We start from the raw sequence: 22570 nt of genomic DNA on the forward strand, positions 1-22570 counted from the left end.
GGTTGATACAGCCTCAGGTAGCCATTCATACAATAGAAACTTTTCAGAAACATTTTCTGACTGACGCTTTGCAAACTCCAACCAAACACCAGACAATGTCGTCATTTACCAAATGCATGATAAACATTATTGGATGTTTTGAATGTACCATTACATATGCCAAATACTCCACTGAAATTAAAATGGTACTGACTATAATTGGTAGAGATCTGATATAAGCTCTTAACATTAATATCGATGCTAGCACATTATCATGTAATATACAAATACAGCATGGTTTGAGGGGAAGTAGTGGGAATTACTGGTCCCGAGGTGTAGGTCAGCTTTCGCGTCGGGAGATAGTCAAGCTGACCTACACCGAGGGACCAGTAATTCCAACTATTTTCCATAAATAAACACTGCTGTATTTGTTTTACTACACCTCATAAATATTTAGCAGCCTCACTGTCTTTTTAGTAGCCTCAATGCCTTGTCCATAACGATCTTCATTTACTCAGCACAATTCAAGTTCTTCATCACAAGTACATGAAATAGTCTGGTGCACTGCCAACACTCTTTAATGTGTCTTTACTTCAGTAGTAAAAGATTACAACAACAGACTGGTTCCGGAAAGATTACAAGTTAGACTACATGTCTACGCGGCGGGTTCCAGAGGGAATTTTTGGTGCTACCAGAAAAACTACCGCACGGCAGCAAGCTGGATACTCACCGGGATGACGTCACCTGGGTGCGTATCATTTTTACTTCCCAGAAGCGCGGCGGAATCAGCCAATGACACGCTCCAATAGGATCATGAATATTTATGAGGTGTAGTAATGAGTTTTACAACACTGATGATACAGTGAAAGGAAAGTTGTACGCTCAAGTGTTCACTACCACTGAGCAACTACCAAGTGTGAAAGGTAAATCTAAAAATTAATGTGGCCTGACGTTGCGAACTTAGCAAGTTCTTCTTCAGAGGCTAAAACAGAAATGACAGAGGTACATACATTAACATGGGGGTGCACACAAACATGCAGGGCTGAAAGAAGAAACACAAAAGGAGGATTAGGGGTGAAAGGTGTGGAAAGATGCAGGGGAGGGTGGATGAGAGAACAAAGAAACAAAGGGAGATGGCAAACCACAAGGGGTCTGGTATAAACAGGGGAGGGACCAGAAAGGGGAAGGATCAAAGGTCACAGGGAGTGGGAACGGACAAAGGAGTGTGAGAGTAAAGGGGGATGATGCGGGGGGGGGGGGGGGGGACAGTATGGAGGTGGAAAGGGATGAAAGATGGGGGAAGATGGGTAAACGCAAACAAGGAAGACCAGATGGATTATCTGTAACCGAAGACAATGGAGGAAGAAAAGGATTAATCATTTCCAAGTTGGATGTTGAGACCATGTGGTTGAATAGTTTGAAGACGATTCATCCACACTTTCTCTCTGCTGAGGCGAACTGAGTCCTTGCGATGGCGAAGAGATTCAATGCCCTGCAAAATCATATCAGAAATGGAGGGGTAAAGGCAGGTTGAAGTGATGACTAACAGGGGTGTCTAGTTTCTTGGTGTTGACCGTTGACCGGTGGGCATAGAAACGCTTCTTGAGCGTATTCTTAGTCTCACCTACATACTGCACTCCACAGACCCTGCAAGAAATGAGATATATGACATTAGAGGTGTTACAAGTGATGTTACCAATGGTTCTGTGGGTAGTGACAGAAGAGTGGCCAGAAAAGGAGTCAGACTCCTGGATATGAATCTGGCAGACAACACATCTGAAACTGCACTTGAAAGTAACATGCTGGGTGGGAGGTGATGCATCTAAGGATGGGACTTCAGCTCGAACAATCAAGTCCCGTAGATTTCGAGGACGCCTGTAAGCCAATGTGGGACCGTTGGGGATGGCGCGGGCAAGGCGATCTGAAGTATGGAGGATATGATGATTGTCATTAGTGATTTTGCGAAGGGGAGGGAGATTGGGGTGAAACGTGGTAACCAAGGGAATCATGGGTTTGGCCATGGCATCAGGGGCCTTTCCCGTGAGAGCTAGATTTCTGGGGATAGCTTTAGCTCTGGCAATGGCACGATGAACTTGGCGAGAGCTGTGACCCCTGGCCACCAAGTTGTTCCTCAGTATCTGTGTATGGCGGGAGAAATCGGAATCATTAGAACAAATTCTTCTGAGTCTGAGTGCCTGGCTAAATGCTATGCCAGTTTTGCAGTGCCTGGGGTGACAGCTGGGGGAGTGGAGGTACTGGTGGGTGTCTGTGGGTTTGGAATACAGGTCAGTGGTTAGTGAGTTGCCTTGCTTACAGACGGTGACGTCCAGAAAGTGGGTTTGGTGAGCCGAGAACTCCGATGTGAATTTGATGGTTCTGTGGAAGGAATTGATGTGGTTAGTGAAGGTCAAGAGACTGTCCTCATCACTGGTCCAGATGAAAAAAACATCATCAATATATCTCCACCAGATCCAAGGGCGACATGGGGCCGAGGCAAGAATGCGTTCTTCGAGGTCACCCATGAAGAGGCAAGCCATGGAGGGAGCCATGCGAGTGCCCATTGCAGTGCCGTGTACCTGTAGATAGTGTTCACCAAGGAAGGAAAAATTGTTCTTCGCTAGTATAAGTCTCATGAGGGTGCCAACATCACTGATGGGAGGAGTCGTGTGTCCTGCCTTGGCCAGAGCCAAGGAGCAAGCACGAACACCCTCCTCATGTGGGATGTTGGTGTACAGAGATGAGACGTCGAAAGTCCCAATGATGGCTGTGCTGGGAATCTGGTCCGTGTGAAAGGTATCATTCACAAAGTAAAGGTTGATAGAAAAGTAAGCCCTGTTAATCAAAAGTTGAAACTAGAGAGAAAGTTATAAGATTTTAAGCTTTGCATGGGGGAGTATCAGTATCGTTTCGGTTTGCGGTAAAACCATGTGGTAATAACAACTGCTCAGTGATATGTAGTTCTGAAAAGAACTTGTCCTGCTTATTATCAACTTTCACTAAGTAGTTTTAGTTCTGATAAGAACAGTCCTGGTTTAAGTTCTAAAAGAACTTGTCTTTGGTCTCAACGTTTCGACTAGCCTGCTCTTGTCATCATCAGGAAACTGAGGAGAGAAAGATACAGCAAAAGTACTTGAGCTTGACAAACAAGGTGTACTAGAACGACCACATGCCACAGAATAGGTATCGCCCATTATAGTAGCCTGAAAAAAAAGCTGCCGATGTCAGAATTTGCATAGATTTGAGAAGAGGCAATAAGGCAATAATTCCTGACCAATTTTCCTTGCCCAAAATTGATAAAATTCTGTCAGTATTACAAAATGCATTGGTGTTTTCACAATTGCATGTGAAGAATCCAGACCACTCACTGCATTCAATACGCACAAGGGCCTTTTTCAGTACAGGTATATATGTGTTTTTGCTTATCCTCTGCCTTATCGCCATTCAAGGAAATGATTAATATTGTTCTGAATTGATCAGAACGAGTACAGTGCTATTAGATGATGTCATTATTTACGGTCACACGCAAGCTAAACATGACAAAAATCTGAGTATGCGGAGACTGCAGAACATTGCATGAAATTGAATCAAGAGGAAGCCCAAAATTCCTAGGGTACACAGCAGCGCAAAGGGTATCTGACCAGATGATAAATTCCAATCCTTTTTAAGGCACCAATCCTGCATGATTAAAAGATGCTAATTAGGTCATTTTTGCCTCGCAGGATATTTTGCCAAGCACATATGCCTTAGTTTGTTACAACTGTTGAGCAATTATGAGATTTTAAGGCCGTTCAACATTTTCAAAGTTTTCAAATTTCGAAAATGTGGGTGGGTTGGTCAAGTTAAATTATTGAAAATCAAAAATCGAAAATCACTTTTTTCTTAATTTAAAAGATTGACAAACAAACCCAAAAGCTCTTTTGACTTGCCAATTCAACTCCCTGCATTCCGATTCATTTGCTTTTAACCCTTTGCCTGTTATACGGGGGTACATGCATCTGGTAGTACCCTATGTACCGTACATGCACAATGTTCTGTGTATTGTATACGTCTATCGAAGCACCATTTGCATGGGGACCAGTTAAGTATAGACTTAAAGCACACGTAAAGTCAGTGGGCTGTGCAAATGAAGCGGAATACCAGGTTCATTTGTCTTAATACACGCCTCGAGCGTCGGTTACCAATCGCGACAACGAAATAAAGTAAGACTACTTGGGCAACCTGCATGGTTAGTGTGCATTACGTGTGTATTACCTGCGGTTTCAATAAACGAGGCAGCACCCACGCCTGGAAAGCTCAATTTGAGAGTTCAATCTTTATTTTTCCATCCAAAACGAATGAAATTTCTAAATAAACTCCATGAATAATGGGATTCATTACACCTCTTTACGCCAAGACAATAGTTAATTTTTGTTTAGAGCGAGCTGATACTTATTACCACCATGGAGCTCCTTTTTATAGCTCTATGTTATCACTAGTTTTACATGTTTCCAGGTGGATTCCCTACATACGGGAATGCCAGTGGGCTGTGCTGTTGGTAAGGTATCGTATACGGGCTGCAGCTGAATTCCACCGTCACTGAACCGGACATTTGTTAAGTTTTTTTTATTGAATGGAAAATCAAAATTTTAAGATGTTAAGTAAACAAACCAATTTAAAGTGCTAAGAAGCTTAGTTCTCGTTTAAACAAATTTGTGAAACAATGGGGTTTAAATTTAGAAATTATTCCATGAATATATGTTATGTCTTGTGTGCAGTTGTACAAGTGGGTCCATGATAACACTATTTCAGTAACTAATTCTGGTGAATATGATACCAAAAAATACCACAATGTCTAAAATGCCAGGGATAACCTACTTACCATCCAATGGTGTTCATGGACATTGCAGAACAGACTCCCTTGGGGTAAAATAATGGTCCTGCTATTCTTGCCCCTCTCTGTTTGAGCACTCTCTGATTTCCCCTCTGTTCCTGCCATTCCATCACAAGTATGGGTATTTTCCTCAGAATTATGACCAGAGTCTCTAAGTGGAGTTGGTTGTGAAGGGACTGTGGTTCTTAGCACAAGTCCAGGTGTGGGGGCCCCTTGCAGTGATATGGGTACCTGGGTAATGACTGGTTGACTGGTAGGGGATACCACTCCCGATTGGACTGTTGGGGTTTCTTGAACAATACCTCGAGTTCCTGACAAGAGGGATAACATGTAAAAACAAAAGCAATGATGACAAAAATTAGCTTATTATCCTTTAAATAAAAACAAAAATACAAACTATACAATATGGTAGATCTTCACAAAAATTGAAAGGGGAGATTTCTGCAAATACTTGTCAAGTTTACAATAAATTATCTAATTAATACATGCTAGCTATATCGCAGACTGCAAGTCATCACATGCTGCAAGGGTGAGGCCAGCTATTGTACATATACGGCAGTGTGTGGAATGTCTCAAATGTACATGACCTTCATCTTGGAAACCAATGGTTTACAACAATAGGGTCTCTATTGTGTGTGCATACAGACACACAGTCATTTTTTGCTATGCTTTCGAGGATCGGCTTTGTGTTTTCCTTTGTTCCCTTATCTAAACCTTTCCCATAGACCACGCAAACCAGCATTTGAGGACAAAGGGACCTTCAATCGAGACCACAAAAGAACCTTTGTGCTCCCTTTGAGTGTAATCCTCGGTCGTAAAGCCATAAAGAACACACACACACACGCTAACATGTTTGTTTAGGGTGTAAACCAAGGATTTTCTTTGGTTCCTCTTCCCTTTTCCTTTGTTTGTACTTCTAACTTTTTCGCCACAGCTCTCATTGGTTTTGTACGCGTTTTCTAATCGAGGTCATCCTCGATTTGGTCCCTGTCCTCGATTCACCGATGATGTTGCTATGTGTGTCCTTGATTTACACCATGGTGTAAATCGAGGATTTTCTTTTGTTCCTCTACCCTATTCCTTTGTTTGTATACTTCTAACTTTTTTGCAACAGCGCTTATTGGTTTTGTACACATTTTCCAACCGAGGAGTCCTCCACTCAGTTTCTGACCTCGATTCACATGTGTGTCCTCGATTTACACCATAAACAAACGCACCCAAGTGTGTATTTGCCTGCAATCAGGGACCCTTATTGTCCCTCTTTTAATTGTACTCTAACTTTTTAGGAAGACCTCCCATATGTTTTGTACAAGATTGTAAATTGGGGACCGTCAGGAAATTGGGGACCCTATTATGCTCTAGTGTTCAACATCCACTATTGAATGCAGAAACAAACTCAGCAACCCTTAAGTGAACAGGGATGGTTAAATGAAATGAACCTCCAGTTGCTGCTCTGCAGTCACTGCTCCCTCTCTCCACGCCCCAGAATGTCCCAAGAAATAGTTGACTACCTTTGCCACATTTATTTCCTCAAACTGAAAAAGCTGCTGGTATTTTGATTGTAGGCACTCCCTCCTCCATGATATACCTTTTCCTGCCAATTTTCATCTATTCCACATCCCTGTCTATGGACATACCATTTTTCAACCCAATCGGATGTGTACTTTGGAAGATATAGCAACTGGAAAAATGCACCTTTTGTATGACGTGATGTGACACAATTGTAGCGAACCATCTTCGGATGGTGGTCTAAATGTCTGCCAAGCCTTAAGTCAATCAGACATGGGAAAGTGCCAGAGGGTATGGTTGGGAAAAAAAAAAACATGTTCAAACCCTATAGATAGAGAACAAATTAAAAATAATAACCTTTGTGTTGAAATTCCATTAAAAGTGTTAAATTTTGTAAGCAGAATAAAATCGTGGGTGTGTTTTATTTTCTCTGTACACCAGTGATTATATCTTAGGGAGCGACTTTTGTGCTCTGAACAAATATGCAGATGATACTGCTTTGTCTGGGACGATTTTTAATGAACGAAACAGCCTACAGGAATGAAGTTCTGAAACTACTTCAATGGTGTGAACATAATTCCTTAGTTCTTAATGTGAAGAAAACAAAAGAAATTGTATTTGATTTTTGCAGGGACAGAAATCAGATTGAGCCAATTGTAATTAATGACGAAACTGTGGATATTGTGACTGAATACAAATACTTAGGTACATGTATTGACAATCGGTTGAACTGGAATTCTAACACGGCGAACATATTCAAAAAGGCCAATCAAAGAATGTATTTCCTTTATAGGAAACTCTAATTTTTGAGGATAGATGAAACAATTTTAAAGTTATTTTATCAAAGTACTATCCAATCCGTCATTACTTTCTGTTGTGTTGTTTGGTTTAACTTACTTCATGTGAGTGACCGCAAAAAGATGAGCGTGTAACAAAGAATGCTGCTAAGATCATTGGCTGCGAATTGAATGATGTGTGGGATATTCTGGAGGGCACAATGCGTGCAAAGTTTGAACAGATCAAAGGTGACATAACCCATCCACTCAATTCATCTATTGTTGTTAATCATTCTGGGAGGGTCCGCCAAATTGCCACTAAAACCAATCGTTTCAAGAATTCTTTTCTGCCTTGTGCAGTCAGTACATTCAATTCCAGCTTTTGCCGATAGTTTACATTATGTTATGGATTCCTGGTGTTTTTATATGGGTTTTTACATACATGTATCTTACAATGGGATCGAATTTATTTGTATATTGTATGTATGTGGATGCTGTGTTATACAGTTGGGTTTTTTTGGTTGTCCGTTAATATGTCTTTTAAAATTTTAGTGTTTAATAACTTGTACATCAGGAAAACAATTTTCATGTATTTTTCTTTTTAATGCGTGACGAATAAATAATCTTTATCTTGATCTTAATCTTAATATTTAAAAAAATCGTAAAAAAATCTACGACTTCATTTCTAATTTTGTTTATTAGTACTACAGTGGAACGCCGCTATACCGAACACCACTATACCGAACATTCGGCTATACCAACATCATCCTTGGCTCCCAGGTTTTTGTGTACAAAACGTACCGAACATTGTTGTTAAAAAAATTCAACAGATTTACAAAAAAACTACTAGTTACAAAATCTATATTAAACGCTGTTTGGGCCATTTGTTTTTATTCCCAAACATCAAACAACACATAAACATAGTGTTTGAATGTTGAAGAGTTATAGATGTCTTGTATTTCCCCAGAAAGATAGAAGGGAAAAGTTGATCATGACGATTGGACATTCCCTTATATGTGTTTTTAAAAATGGCATTTTTGATGTCGTCATTGTGACGTCACACATTTTTCAAAATGTTGTGGATATACCTATTGCCTAACAAACCTAATACAAAAAGAATTTTGATTTTTAGCATATTGCGTTCGTGAGATAATGGCAAATGTCTCCAAAACTTCAAAAATATATTTTAAACCACATGGTGATGTCATGATGACGTCACCTCAATTTTTATCTAAAACACACATACCAAGTGTCAACCCAATCAGACTTCCCGTTCATGAGATATAGGGGCTGAAAGTATGCACGTTTACAATGACGGCATATGTCCCATGATGACGTCACATGTCCCATGATGACGTCACATGTCCCATGATGATGTCACCACTGCATCTATCTTCCCGAACGACCTTTGCTATGTGCTTCATAACCATGTTAAGTTTCATTGTCATACGACTTTGTTTTATGCCCGAATTGTTCACGAGGAAAAAAATGTGTACAAAGTCTATGGCATTTGGGGTAGAAAAAGATGAAATAGTAAAAAAAAAATTTAAAAAAAAGAAGTAAAGAAACAAAGGCTTTTCCGCAAGGTTTTGCCGAAAAGCCAAAAATGCACATTTAATGTGACATCACACGACTTGTGATGATGCCATCATCATGGGCCTTATTCACAAGTTTGCCATTTTTGTTGAAATCCCTGAACATATATCACTAATTCTTAACTGTTGAATGAGATGGCGCCAGACTATTTTTGCAGGCATAATGCAGCCTTTTTTTACAGTCATTTTTTGTAATCAGGCTTTAAACATTAGGGAACGTTTAATTACAAATTTTAAATTATTCATTTAAGCAGACTGGAATTAATTAGTAATTAACTTGCTTTCAAATTAGGTTTTGCCCTTCACCAACGTTTAAACACTGTATACTCAGTGTGTTACCTCCCGAGTGAAAGCTGGAAAAAATCACTCGGGTGGGACTCGAACCCACGACCTCCTGCTTTCTAGTGCAGATGTCTTACCACTCGACCACTGAGCTAACAGGATCGGTTGGCTGATTCGAATCTGATGTACATAGCAGTGGGTACCGCATAAACTATTATAAGATGGAGTTTTGCTTTCATTTTTCTACACGAGTTCCAAAAATGAAGAGTTTACCTCACTCTCAATCCAATATGGCCAATTCGTGAATAAGGCCCATGACATCACTTAAATTTCCATCTATAACACATCAATGTCTATGTACAGACAAAGTTTCAAAGTAAAATGATTCACAATGTTATTTTTTTCATGACTAGTTGTCAATTTGTCACAACTAGTCATTCAATTATGCAAACGTGTATTTTCTTTTCTATTACATATCGTGATTCTTTTTTTCAAGCTTTTTGTTTTCAAAACAAATATCACCAAATCCCAACACAGGTTACGGTTAGTTGTGAAAAAAATATCACAATAACTCAAAATATTTCAAAATTAGTTTGAGAAATTCAAGATGTCCAAAAAATTTACTCAAGTATTTTACAACTTCACTGCCACCAGATGTTGGTGAGATAAATATAATGAAAAACTAGAGGTAAACGCAGAGTGGTCGGGCAGGCAATCTGTTCATCAACACTACCGAGTTGAGTTATGAATAAATTTATGTAAGAACAAAGGATCACGAAATTAAATCCTTTCCAGTACAATCAATTATTTGGTTTAAAACAATGTATCTTTAACGGTGTGATATATTTTAGTCAACATTCTATGTAGGCCTACACATACAAGTTATTTTTGGCTTCATGACGCCATTATTCAAAAACGGGAAGTGAATACTGATTAAGTTCGGAGTGGATAAATGTTCGTTGTGAAGTGAAATAACGTACGAAAATAAGGGAAATACTAGAGTTTCGCGTTTGTTGAGTAACAAACGCAGAGTGGTCGGGCGGACAGCCTTTTCATTATACACTGCCCAGTTAAGTTAGGAATATACGTTTATGTAAAAAAAAAGGATCACGAAATTAAATCCCTTCAAGTACAATCAATGTTTCAAAAAGTATCTTTAACGGTGTGATAAATTTCAGTAAACATTCTATGTGCACAAAAGTTATTTCTGGTTTGATGACGTCATCAGTCAAAAATGGTTAGTGAATACTGATAAAGTTCGGAGGGGATAATTTTTCATTTTAAAATTAAAATAATGTATGAAAATATGGGAAATATAATTGTTTGTATTAATATCACGTAACTTCCGGTTTGATGACGTATTTATAACACCTAACTTCCGGTTTGATGACGTCACAGCATTAGAGATCCAAAGGTGAACATTGTAATGGATATCATTATTTGGACTTGGGATCAAATGATAGAATTAAATTAAAACTTTGATCTTTTTCAAATTCTCCTTAAAGTAACTTCCGGTCTGATGACGTCATGAATTTGAAACCTTGCCAAGTTATCTGTGGTTAATCAGAGAATGTCAAGGGGCGATTTGGTAAAATTTGGACGGATGGTTTTTCAGTTAAAGAAGGGAAACTCTATTTTATGTGCCGATAGGGGGCGTCCTTTCGGATGATGACGTCATTACACTGTTTTTTGGGCGTCTTGCATTCCTCACTAAACACTTTCATAATATATGTCTGTAGTGAAATGCTTCCGCTTTTGAGTTATATTCAGTTTTTATTGTACTTCCGGTAACACCGGAGGTAAAGGTCAAGCGGTTTTGCGTCCGGGAACACGAAATGTTTCTCACGGCATAGTCTACAACCTCACGAAAAAACGAACACGATACTCTATTTAGTTCAAAAGATATAACGCAAACTATTTTGTCAAAGTTTGCCCTTAAATCGCTTGTAATTTGATACCTGATGACGTCATGATGACGTAACAAAATTTATAACATCTTCATAACATGGTACAAGTTCACACAAGGTTTTGTGATCATACCGTGAACCGTTCGGAAGAAATGCTGCTTTGTTTTGATGTCAGGCTAACGTCTTCATTTTGAATTCACCTAACTTTGACCTTCCGATAGACCCGGAAGTAAAGGTCAAGCGAGTTCACGTATACGACAAAAACTGTTTAGCGATTAATGGTCTATCTGATTACAGAATATAAACGTCATTGATTGTTTAGTTCAAGAGTTATAGGTGAAAGTAATTGGTCACTTTTTCAGATAAAATCACTTGTAATTTGACACCTGATGACGTAATCATGACGTCAGAGTAATATGCACCACTTCGGATGAGGGTCGATATATATTGAAAGTTACAAGTTCATACCATATACCGTTTAAGAGAAAATCCGCGGAGAAGTATTGTCCGGAAAAAAAAAGAAAGAAAGAAAGAAAGAAAGAAAGATTAATCGTAACAGATCCAAAGAGTGGTCGGGTTGTGCCCGACCACTCAAATAGACTTGCACTTGTGTACAAACATATGGCTGTTTCGGCAACTTTTTTGTGTGACATGTGACATGTAAAGTTTCAAGTATAAGTTCCATCCAAGAAGGATGTGTTGTTCTGTTTATAATAAGTGATCACATTCTCATAGGGCTTTGAATTATGATGTCATCATGATGTCACATCAATTTTAATCTATAACACATCCCATTTTAGGTACACACCAAGTTAAACCAAATCATATACACAGTAGGAAATTGCAGAGTGATGAGTTATGCAGACAAATAGTTATGCAGACACATACATGTCGGCCGTAGTAAAATGCTTATTTAATGTGATGTCACATGTCTAGGTGCATACCAACTTTCAACTCAATCAGACCTGTAGTTCAAATTACGATACACTTCCGGTTTAAACCAGAAAGAAGGGTCACATGATTTTGCACGTAATATCAGAAATGAAGATCCTGGATTATTCTATCAACTCCCGTAAAAAGAAAATCATGCCTCTCACAGTTGATTTTATATTGATTTTCAAAGATTAAATCTAGAAATCTTTGATTGCTTGTAATCTAATACTTGATGTCATTACCAAAAAGCTTGAGAGATAATGTTATTCACTGTTCGATTTGAAGCAATTCTGGATTAAATCTCTCGCATCCGATTTTTCAGAGCTAAGGTTTCAAGGCATGTTCAATGTAACTTCTGGTCTAGTGATGTCATCAATCTCCCCCCCCCCCCAACTTGTTGTTAGCATGAAGTTGGTTGCATGTTCATCAATTATAAAAAAAAAAAGACTTCAGCAAATTTCGCCCCACTCATCAACTGATTATTCATTTTAAACTTTTTCCAACTTGCCTCTAATAATAATGATAACAGATAATTTATAAGGCGCACAGTATCTGGAGAACCATTCAAAGGCGCCGGTCACTAGCAAATCACTGTGGTTTAAATGATAGATTGAAAAGATGAGTCTTAAGATGGCATTTGAATGATGACATCAGTTGTGTCCCTTAACTCGTCTGGCAAGGAATTCCAGAGACGCTGTGCACAGCTGGGTTTTGTGGGCATTGAGTTTTAGTAGATTGGCCGCCATCCACCTGCGTATGTTGTCTAAGCATGTTTCAAGGATGTGCTGTGTGTTGGTATCATCGTCGGGTATACTGGGAAAAAAGGTGGCGTACAAAATGTATTTATTATCCACATCCAACAGCAGAAAAAAACGCCAATTACAGGACTGGGTTAAAAATATTAGTAAAGCTGTGTGTCATCTGCGTAAAAGTGGCAATGCGGCCAAGGGGAGATATATATATAAGGTAAAGAGCAGAGGCCCTAAAACAAATCCTTGTGGCACACCATATAGCTGAGCTTGGAGTCTTTGGATAATTCCCCTGATAAATGAACAGACTGAAAACGATTATGTAAATATGATTTTAACCAATCGAGAGAAATTCCATGAACCCCAAATTGATGCTGTCATCTATGCAAGAGGATGTCATGGTCGATGGTGTCAAAGGCTGCTGATAGGTCAAGTAGAACTAACAGAACGGCCCTTTTGTTGTCATGTGGAACCTGGTATATGCGGATTAGAAATCATCACGCAAATGGTGCTCAGTGAGATGGGCGTTCAACCTGGCAGCAACTACCTTTTCAGCAGCATTCGACATAAATGATAAGTTGGAAATTGGGCAATAATTATTTGGATCGTTATGGTCAAGTGATTGTTTCTTCATAACCGGTGTGATGAGAGCGCTCTTGAAGCAATCTGGGAAGTGGCCAGAAATGAGTGATCTGTTAATTATTGCCGTTATAGGCCCAATCAACACGTTGATGTGTTCCCTCACCATGGATGTTGGAATCGGATCAAGGGTGCAGGATTTCGTGGGTGAGTTCTTGATGACCTTCATTACTTCCTTGTCAGAGGCGGTGGTTAAGGTTGTGAGGGGGGGTTGATGAAACTCAAAATCTGCTTCAAACGGGTCAATGTTGGGGCCAGCGTGTAGGGGTATGTCGTCTCTGATTTTGTTGATCTTGTCTTTGAAAAATCAGAGAAGCTGTTGACCATTGCTGTGGCGTTTGGGAATGATGGGAGACTGGGTGTGGTTTTCCTGTGCATGAGATGGTTGATAACCTGGAAAAGGGCTTTTTGATTACCCTCACAGTCATGTATTTTATCGGAGTAATAGTTGGCCTTGTAGTTGTTGAATTTGGCTTTAACCAATTCTCGCTGAGTTTTGAAAAGATCGCGGTCTACCTGGAGGTCAGATAAACGCCAGCGTTGTTCAAGTTGTCGTTGCTGGCGTTTAGCTGAAGCTATGTCCTCGTTGTACCAAGGAACCTTAGGTTTGACCAAAATCGTGCTGGTTTTGGCTGATGTTTAAAGCCTGATTACAAAAAATGACTGTAAAAAAAGGCTGCATTATGCCTGCAAAAATAGTCTGGCGCCATCTCATTCAACAGTTAAGAATTAGTGATATATGTTCAGGGATTTCAACAAAAATGGCAAACTTGTGAATAAGGCCCATGATGATGGCATCATCACAAGTCGTGTGATGTCACATTAAATGTGCATTTTTGGCTTTTCGGCAAAACCTTGCGGAAAAGCCTTTGTTTCTTTACTTTTTTTTTTTTTTTTTTTTTTTTACTATTTCATCTTTTTCTACCCCAAATGCCATAGACTTTGTACACATTTTTTTCCTCGTGAACAATTCGGGCATAAAACAAAGTCGTATGACAATGAAACTTAACATGGTTATGAAGCACATAGCAAAGGTCGTTCGGGAAGATAGATGCAGTGGTGACATCATCATGGGACATGTGACGTCATCATGGGACATGTGACGTCATCATGGGACATATGCCGTCATTGTAAACGTGCACACTTTCAGCCCCTATATCTCATGAACGGGAAGTCTGATTGGGTTGACACTTGGTATGTGTGTTTTAGATAAAAATTGAGGTGACGTCATCATGACATCACCATGTGGTTTAAAATATATTTTTGAAGTTTTGGAGACATTTGCCATTATCTCACGAACGCAATATGCTAAAAATCAAAATTCTTTTTGTATTAGGTTTGTTAGGCAATAGGTATATCCACAACATTTTGAAAAATGTGTGACGTCACAATGACGTCATCAAAAATGCCATTTTTAAAAACACATATAAGGGAATGTCCAATCGTCATGATCAACTTTTCCCTTCTATCTTTCTGGGGAAATACAAGACATCTATAACTCTTCAACATTCAAACACTGTGTTTATGTGTTGTTTGATGTTTGGGAATAAAAACAAATGGCCCAAACAGCGTTTAATATAGATTTTGTAACTAGTAGGTTTTTTGTAAATCTGTTGAATTTTTTTTAACAACAATGTTCGGTACGTTTTGTACACAAAAACTGGGAGCCAAGGATGACGTTCGGTATAGCCGAATGTTCGGTATAGTGGTGTTCGGTATAGCGGCGTTCCACTGTAGTACTAATAAACAAAATTTGAAATGACGTTGTAGATTTTTTTTACAATTTTTTTAAATATTAAGATTAAGATCAAGATAAAGATTATTTATTCGTCACGCATTAAAAAGAAAAATACATGAAAATTGTTTTTCTGATGTACAAGTTATTAAACACTAAAATTTTAAAAAGACATATTAACGGACAACCAAAGAAACCCAACTGTATAACACAGCATCCACATACATACAATATACAAATAAATTCGATCCCATTGTAAGATACATGTATGTAAAAACCCATATAAAAACACCAGGAATCCATAACATAATGTAAACTATCGGCAAAAGCTGGAATTGAATGTACTGACTGCACAAGGCAGAAAAGAATTCTTGAAACGATTGGTTTTAGTGGCAATTTGGCGGACCCTCCCAGAATGATTAACAACAATAGATGAATTGAGTGGATGGGTTATGTCACCTTTGATCTGTTCAAACTTTGCACGCATTGTGCCCTCCAGAATATCCCACACATCATTCAATTCGCAGCCAATGATCTTAGCAGCATTCTTTGTTACACGCTCATCTTTTTGCGGTCACTCACATGAAGTAAATTAAACCAAACAACACAACAGAAAGTAATGACGGATTGGATAGTACTTTGATAAAATAACTTTAAAATTGTTTCATCTATCCTCAAAAATTAGAGTTTCCTATAAAGGAAATACATTCTTTGATTGGCCTTTTTGAATATGTTCGCCGTGTTAGAATTCCAGTTCAACCGATTGTCAATACATGAACCTAAGTATTTGTATTCAGTCACAATATCCACAGTTTCGTCATTAATTACAATTGGCTCAATCTGATTTCTGTCCCTGCAAAAATCAAATACAATTTCTTTTGTTTTCTTCACATTAAGAACTAAGGAATTATGTTCACACCATTGAAGTAGTTTCAGAACTTCATTCCTGTAGGCTGTTTCGTTCATTAAAAATCGTCCCAGACAAAGCAGTATCATCTGCATATTTGTTCAGAGCACAAAAGTCGCTCCCTAAGATATAATCACTGGTGTACAGAGAAAATAAAACACACCCACGATTTTATTCTGCTTACAAAATTTAACACTTTTAATGGAATTTCAACAGTTATTATTTTTAATTTGTTCTCTATCTATAGGGTTTGAACATGTTTTTTTTTTCCCCAACCATACCCTCTGGCACTTTCCCATGTCTGATTGACTTAAGGCTTGGCAGACATTTAGACCACCATCCGAAGATGGTTCGCTACAATTGTGTCACATCACGTCATACAAAAGGTGCATTTTTCCAGTTGCTATATCTTCCAAAGTACACATCCGATTGGGTTGAAAAATGGTATGTCCATAGACAGGGATGTGGAATAGATGAAAATTGAAGTGACATCATGATGATGTCAACACAAGTCATTTTCAAATGTCTATATCCAAAGAATGGTATGTCCATTGGTTTGGTTTTAATTTGGTAGGGACCTTACCTGGGATGGGGTACGTTATAGATGAAATAAGTGGCGTCATTATACAGTACAATGCAACTGAAAGTTAACCCGGCAGTGGGAAATTCTGTCACACTTTTTCTCTTCCCAGGAAACACATTTTTATTTCACAAAGTATGAAAATGTCTTCCCACATTGGAAAAATATTTTCACACCTTTTTACGCAAGTGGGAAATATTTTCACACCGTTTCACACAAGTGGGAAAATATTTTCACACCTTTTCATACAAGTGGGAAAATATTTTCACACCGTTTCACACAAGTGTGAAAATATTTTCAAACCTTTTCACACAAGTGGAAAATATTTTCACACCTTTTCACAGAAGTGGGAAAATATTTACACCTTTTTCACACAAGTGGGAAAATATTTTCACACCCTTTTCACACAGGTGGGAAACATTTTCATGAAAGCGGAAATGCCAATGCGAAAGGGGAACTCGAATTCCTGTCACAAACTTTCCCATTCCCATTCACAGTGTTAACGTCTTCAAACGGACAAAAATTTTAGTATTCTCTTGTTCTAGCAAACAAATCATGCTTTAATCTTAATTCACTTTGTAAGATGTTTGTCAAAGATTGTCAAAAAAATGTGTGCTGCATGACAATAAACCACTCAAGTTGTGTAACAATGTGTAGTAAATCTTTCTTTCATGTTGTTTGTCAATATCAACGCACCACGCTCGGGTTTTTTTCGATGTGCGACATGCATGGGCATCGCCAGGATTTTTTCTAGAGGGGGGCAAAAAATTTTTTTTGCAAAAAAATGCTTGTTTTTCTCAACACATTCACGATTTATCAGTTTTAGAGGGGGGCAGGGACATTTTGCCCCCCCCCCAACTCATTAAATTTACACCACTTTATCTTCGCGCCTCTTTTTCTTTTTTCTTTTTCTTTTTTTTTCTTCCTTTTTTTTTGGGGGGGCTTTTCCAGGGGGGGGGGGGCAAGTGCCCCCCCTTGCCCCCCCCTCGCGACGCCCATGGCGACACGGTCGCATGGCCGGTCCTATTTAATAGATAGATGGTGCACCACTTGCAACTGGGCTATCTCGTGTGCATCCTCAGCAGTTTCTAATGCGGTCACATGGCCACAGCAAAGAGCTATTGATTGGACTGCTGACATGCGGGCCACAATTGGGCCAGTGGTAGTGCTTGGGCTTACTCAAAAGCCAGGACTTGTTGCAGTTACGTGCTGGATGTCCAATTACAATGCTGCATGCAAGCTGCATCCCCACGTGAAAAGACCAAGTCCGTTGGGCAGTAATGAGTCATGACAAAAGTTTTGGGATGTTGCTTATACGTTTCTTTGTGACTGTTTGGCAACGTTTGCTATGGACTGGCCAAACAAAAGTTTGAGTTAAACATACCGGTACCGGTACCAGTGCAGGTATTTTGAAGTACAGGGATATCAGGTGAGGATCCTGGGGGGGGGATCCCCTGCTACGACATCCCCCCAAAAATATACTGGTAATAAAGTCTGCCTGTGAACAAAATTAGTCTATGTAATAGACCACGGTGAAATAAGTCTATTTAATAGACCACGGCGAATGCGTGAACAGATTCGCCGATTAATTAGGCAAGACTCCGCCTCTTGACCTCCTAGATTTTGACCAATCAGCGGCCACTCTCTATATAGTGGTGTTCCCTAACGTGGCACACTCCAACGTTTACCCCAACTTTCCACATCAGTGTCGCCAAACTTCTTTGTTGACAAACTTCAATTTCATTCAGTAAAATACTGGTACTTTTAGCCTATTAATGCTTGCTATTTATAACCTCTGTGAATAATTTCGATGTCATGAAATTTTATCCGAAGTTCAAAAATGGTGGCATCCAAAAATTGGGCACAAATCGGCTGAGTGTTCCACAACGTAGCGCGCTTGAAAAAATCTCCGAAAATCGAAATAAACATTTAAGAATTTCTGTAAATGTATTCTGATAAACCATATTTATGTCTACTTTCACACCCAACTAGAAGTTTGTCAGAAAATTATTTTCTAATTTTTGGGGACATTTTCAAAGGGTTCACTGTGCACTTCAAAATAAAATTGGAAAATCACGCCGAAATAAATTTTTCTTCTAACTTTGTAACGGGTAGATAAACTCGTTATTTATGAACCGGAGTGTTAAGAACTTGATGAAATTTCAGTTTCTGTGAAATTTCAGTTAAAACTTTTGCTCTAGCTAGGCCCTACAGGCGAAAAATAAACATGCGCCATGTTAGGGGCCACGCCATGTTAGGGTACACCAACAATATCGGGTCTTCAGTCAGTCACCCGTTGCGTGTCGTACATAATGGTTACAAAAAATGTCTCACGTGCTCTGTATCATTTTACGCGATATCGTGCCCAGCTGTTGTTGTATTACAAAACAGTGCATTCGAATTGACCAATCATTGACCAATTTAGGAATGAAATGACATCACAATTAAGTAAAGTCGACTCCGATTGGCTGGCGCGTGGCTTGCATTTATCTGCATGTCTAGACATATCAGACGATATACAGGAGGCTTGCTCCGTGGATAGCGGGTGATACTCAGACTAGTTGGGTTAGGGGGTATTTGTACACTATTTTGTAATATAGTTTGAGTAATTGATTTGAACAGCGCCCCCATTTAAAATATGCTAAGACCCCCCCCCCCTCGAGATAAACAGAGTTTTTAGGTATTTGGGTTTAATGTGTAACACAAAAAAATATCTAGTGATATTTTAATTACTTAAATGACACTTTAAATCATTTAAATAACCATGATGACAGATGACAGAAGTGCATTCAACATTAATGTGTACGAGGTTTCATCAAATAATTATAATATAAAGTTGTAGCCCACCTTTTGTTCCTGGTACAATGCCAACTTGCTGCTGTACTTCTGTAGTTCCAAATGTTTGGGCATTAGCCAGCAGAACAGGGACATGTACATAACTTGTCTGGGTATCTGCAGCCTGTTGTTGTCCATATGTGTTACCAACTGGTTGCATCATTGAAGCAACACTGGATAATATCCTACCAGGCCTTGTATGTCCAGAGGATTGCGGGAATTCTTGCTGTTGATCTGTTGGTTGGTTTGTTGGGAAGTCTTGAACTGTGTTATGGGTAGAGGCTGGTGATAGGTATTGCTGATATGTACGGATGGGTGAAGTTTGGGATTGCAAATGGTCCGCAGCTTTTCCTGTAGGCTGCAATAGAACAGTGCAATAAGAATAGTTTACAGAAGGGATTTTAATTCCATTTGTTTTTACGGACCTGTATTTTGCTACACCACATCCAGACTTTGTTTTTTTTACCAAAAAGTAGTTAGCAACGTATGGGTGTGACTCGCGGGGCACTGTCAGTGCCACCCTGATCTCACAGCCCATTAGATGGTTCTGTGGGAGCCCAAAACATGGCAGGAAGAGGCGCGGTAGGCAAGCTATGTCCTATGTGGGGGTACTGAAGAAAGATGATGATGATGAAAGTATGGGTGGCATATGCCATAATTGCAAAAATAAAGGAACAACTCATAACAGAGATTTTATTAAACAACATACCATTTAATAATCTGACGCCTACTATGGATAATTCCACACTTGTGGTCACCCATATACAAAGAAACTGAGTAATAACAATGAAAATTTGTTTTGTTTTAGAGATGGGAAGAAAGTTCCATTGATACTAAGCATGGATTTTGGATCCAGAATTTCGTTAGATGAGGGGCATACCCAAAATGGGGTTTGCAAGCGAACTGAGCAATGTATAGACCTCGGGGAATTGTAAGGTCAGAGAATCAGTCTAGCAGGCTTGTACTCCTTCACAGGTGTGTAATCAATTGCAAACAAAATGCGGAATAAAAAAAAACAGCTTTCTCCAATGCTGGTCGGCCAACCAACGTTGGAAAAATACAATTTTTCTTGAAAATGTCAGCACACCAGCAGCTACGATTTAACAGGATGCTTTAGACTGCCATTCCCTAACAATCCAGTGAGATATTTTGTGATAATGTGATCGTTTCATTTTTTTATGTTTGTAAATGTTGTATCTTCCCTTTAAAGTGGGGGCAAAGCACTTTTGAAGCCATCTCATTTTGAGCAAACGGCAAGTGATTTAGTAAATATTTTTGCCAGGGGGTGCTGGAACCGATATTCCAACCTGGGTTAAATAATAGCAAAGATGCATTTTTCAAGGACTGACACATGCGAGCGCAGATCACAAAGCCCTTTGGCGTGGGGTCTGGGCCCATTATTAATTATGACAATTATAGTAATAACTATTGCCTATATGTCTGCCTGTCCGAAACAATCAGACACAGAGGCATAGTGAGCGTTGGGTAAGGGAGGTATTTGCACATTTGTTTTGGTCCGATAGTGTGCATTATTGTGTGATGTGAATACCCCCTCCACACACATACACGTTTGTTTAGGTGTAAATCAAGGATTTTCTTTTGTTCCTCTTCCCTTTTCCTTTGTTTATACTCTTAACTTTTTGACAACATCTCTCATTTGTTTTGTACAAGTTTCTAATCGAGGTCATCCTCGATTTGGTTCCTGTCCTCAATTCACCGATGATGTTGCACATGTATGTGTGTCCTCGAATTACACCATAAACAAACCCACACACACTTTTCATTTCTACGGAGGTCGAGTGTCCGGAGAAAAAACCTGTCCACATTTCAGCACTGATTTGCAAAAGCCCTTTTCACGAACGTTTTACAATAAAAATGAACTTAGGTCACTTGGACATAAAAAAAACTCTCAGGCCTGTACCCCCCCCCCTTGGATCTGCCCCTGATCTGCCCCTTTTATGTCCATTTTATCCGTTTTATTTCGGAAAACTGATTTGCTCATTTTGTAGGACATAATTTGTAAATTGTTGTAAGGCTGCTTTCTGTTGGTTACTATGCATACCTCAATGTTTCAGCAACATTAAAAGTTTAGTTTATCAATGATTACTATATGAGCAGAAGAAAATGCTTGAACATTTCATTTAATTACCCACTGAATTCAATTTGAAATCAGTGTTATTGAATCAAAGTAAAAACTAAAACAGAAGAGCAACATTGCAACTGTCCTTAGCCTAGTTTTTAGCCTTGTCAGCACTATGAAAATCTAAGTTTCTCCCTCCCCCATTTTTGGGGGCATGTAATTTGCAGTTTGCCCTTCATTTTTGATTTATCCTGATTTTTTTTCATGGTTTTGAGTCTTAAATGTTTGATGTCAGCTTAAGGTCAACTTTACTAATTCAATACTGCTGAATCTGAATCTGTTTGTTCACATTGGCCCAAACTGCACATTAACGTTATGAGGACATTATTTTCTTCTTATTATTTTGCCCATTTTTGGTCAAAAATAGTATTGTTGCCATAACTTCTATGTTTTAAGTTCAAATGTTTTCAAATTTGACACAACAGATAAAAAGGAAGTCAGCAGGAACAATATAAGTCATTATTTAACGCACAACACGGTGCTTGAAGTTTATTTTTGTAGAATCGATCCTTTTATATTAAAACATGAGCATGATGAGATTTTGACGTGGCGTTACTTATAAGGATTTTATGTACGCACCTCTGCCGTCCCTGTACAATACAAATCAATCACAAGTAGATAACAAGTCATTCAGTTTCAAGTAAATAACTTGAAGTGACACATTTTTTCCTCATTTCTTTACCAAGAATACATGTTTTTTGGGCGGTAAAACTGGGCTTCCAGAATCCAAATCGAAAAGGCATCGCGCAGTCTTGAAAAAAAAATGTTTTACTTGATGTGTAGAAGATATGAGGCGCGCAGTTTCCTCTGAATAGCCAGGGTTCAAAATTAGTGGTAGCCCGCTAGCCAAATGCTAGTCAAAACAGAGGCGGGCTAGTCAAACTATTCTTTAAGTAGCCCAGCTGGCGAGTCAAAAAATTATTGGGATATGTATTTGTACAAAACTGTTTTAAAGGGTTAAAGTATTAAACCTGTTTATCAAAAACACTGAAAAATTGCCTCGGAATAGATGAGAAATCAGTCGGTAATAGGTAAACAACGAATGTTACTTACGACCTTTTATCATTCCTAGGTTGCCTTGTTGGATCACGTTTGTTTCACATCACATACTTGCGTGAGAACGAAAATGATAAC

The 22570-nt window shown here is 38.9% G+C and overlaps 1 protein-coding gene across 1 annotated transcript in view; it reads right to left on the reverse strand.

The window, feature by feature from the left end:
- Positions 1-22570, reverse strand: part of LOC119739374 (centriolin-like) — a 306576-nt gene that overhangs the window by 56618 nt on the left and 227388 nt on the right. Inside the window, exons 21-22 of the mRNA XM_038214300.1 lie at positions 19309-19654; positions 4838-5160 (exon numbers count right to left, since the gene is read on the reverse strand). Of these exons, the coding sequence (XP_038070228.1) occupies positions 4838-5160; positions 19309-19654 (669 nt within the window). The remainder of the gene's footprint in view (positions 1-4837; positions 5161-19308; positions 19655-22570) is intronic.

Source organism: Patiria miniata, unplaced genomic scaffold (assembly GCF_015706575.1).
Source record: "Patiria miniata isolate m_02_andy unplaced genomic scaffold, ASM1570657v1 HiC_scaffold_30, whole genome shotgun sequence".
Classification (NCBI taxonomy): domain Eukaryota; kingdom Metazoa; phylum Echinodermata; class Asteroidea; order Valvatida; family Asterinidae; genus Patiria; species Patiria miniata.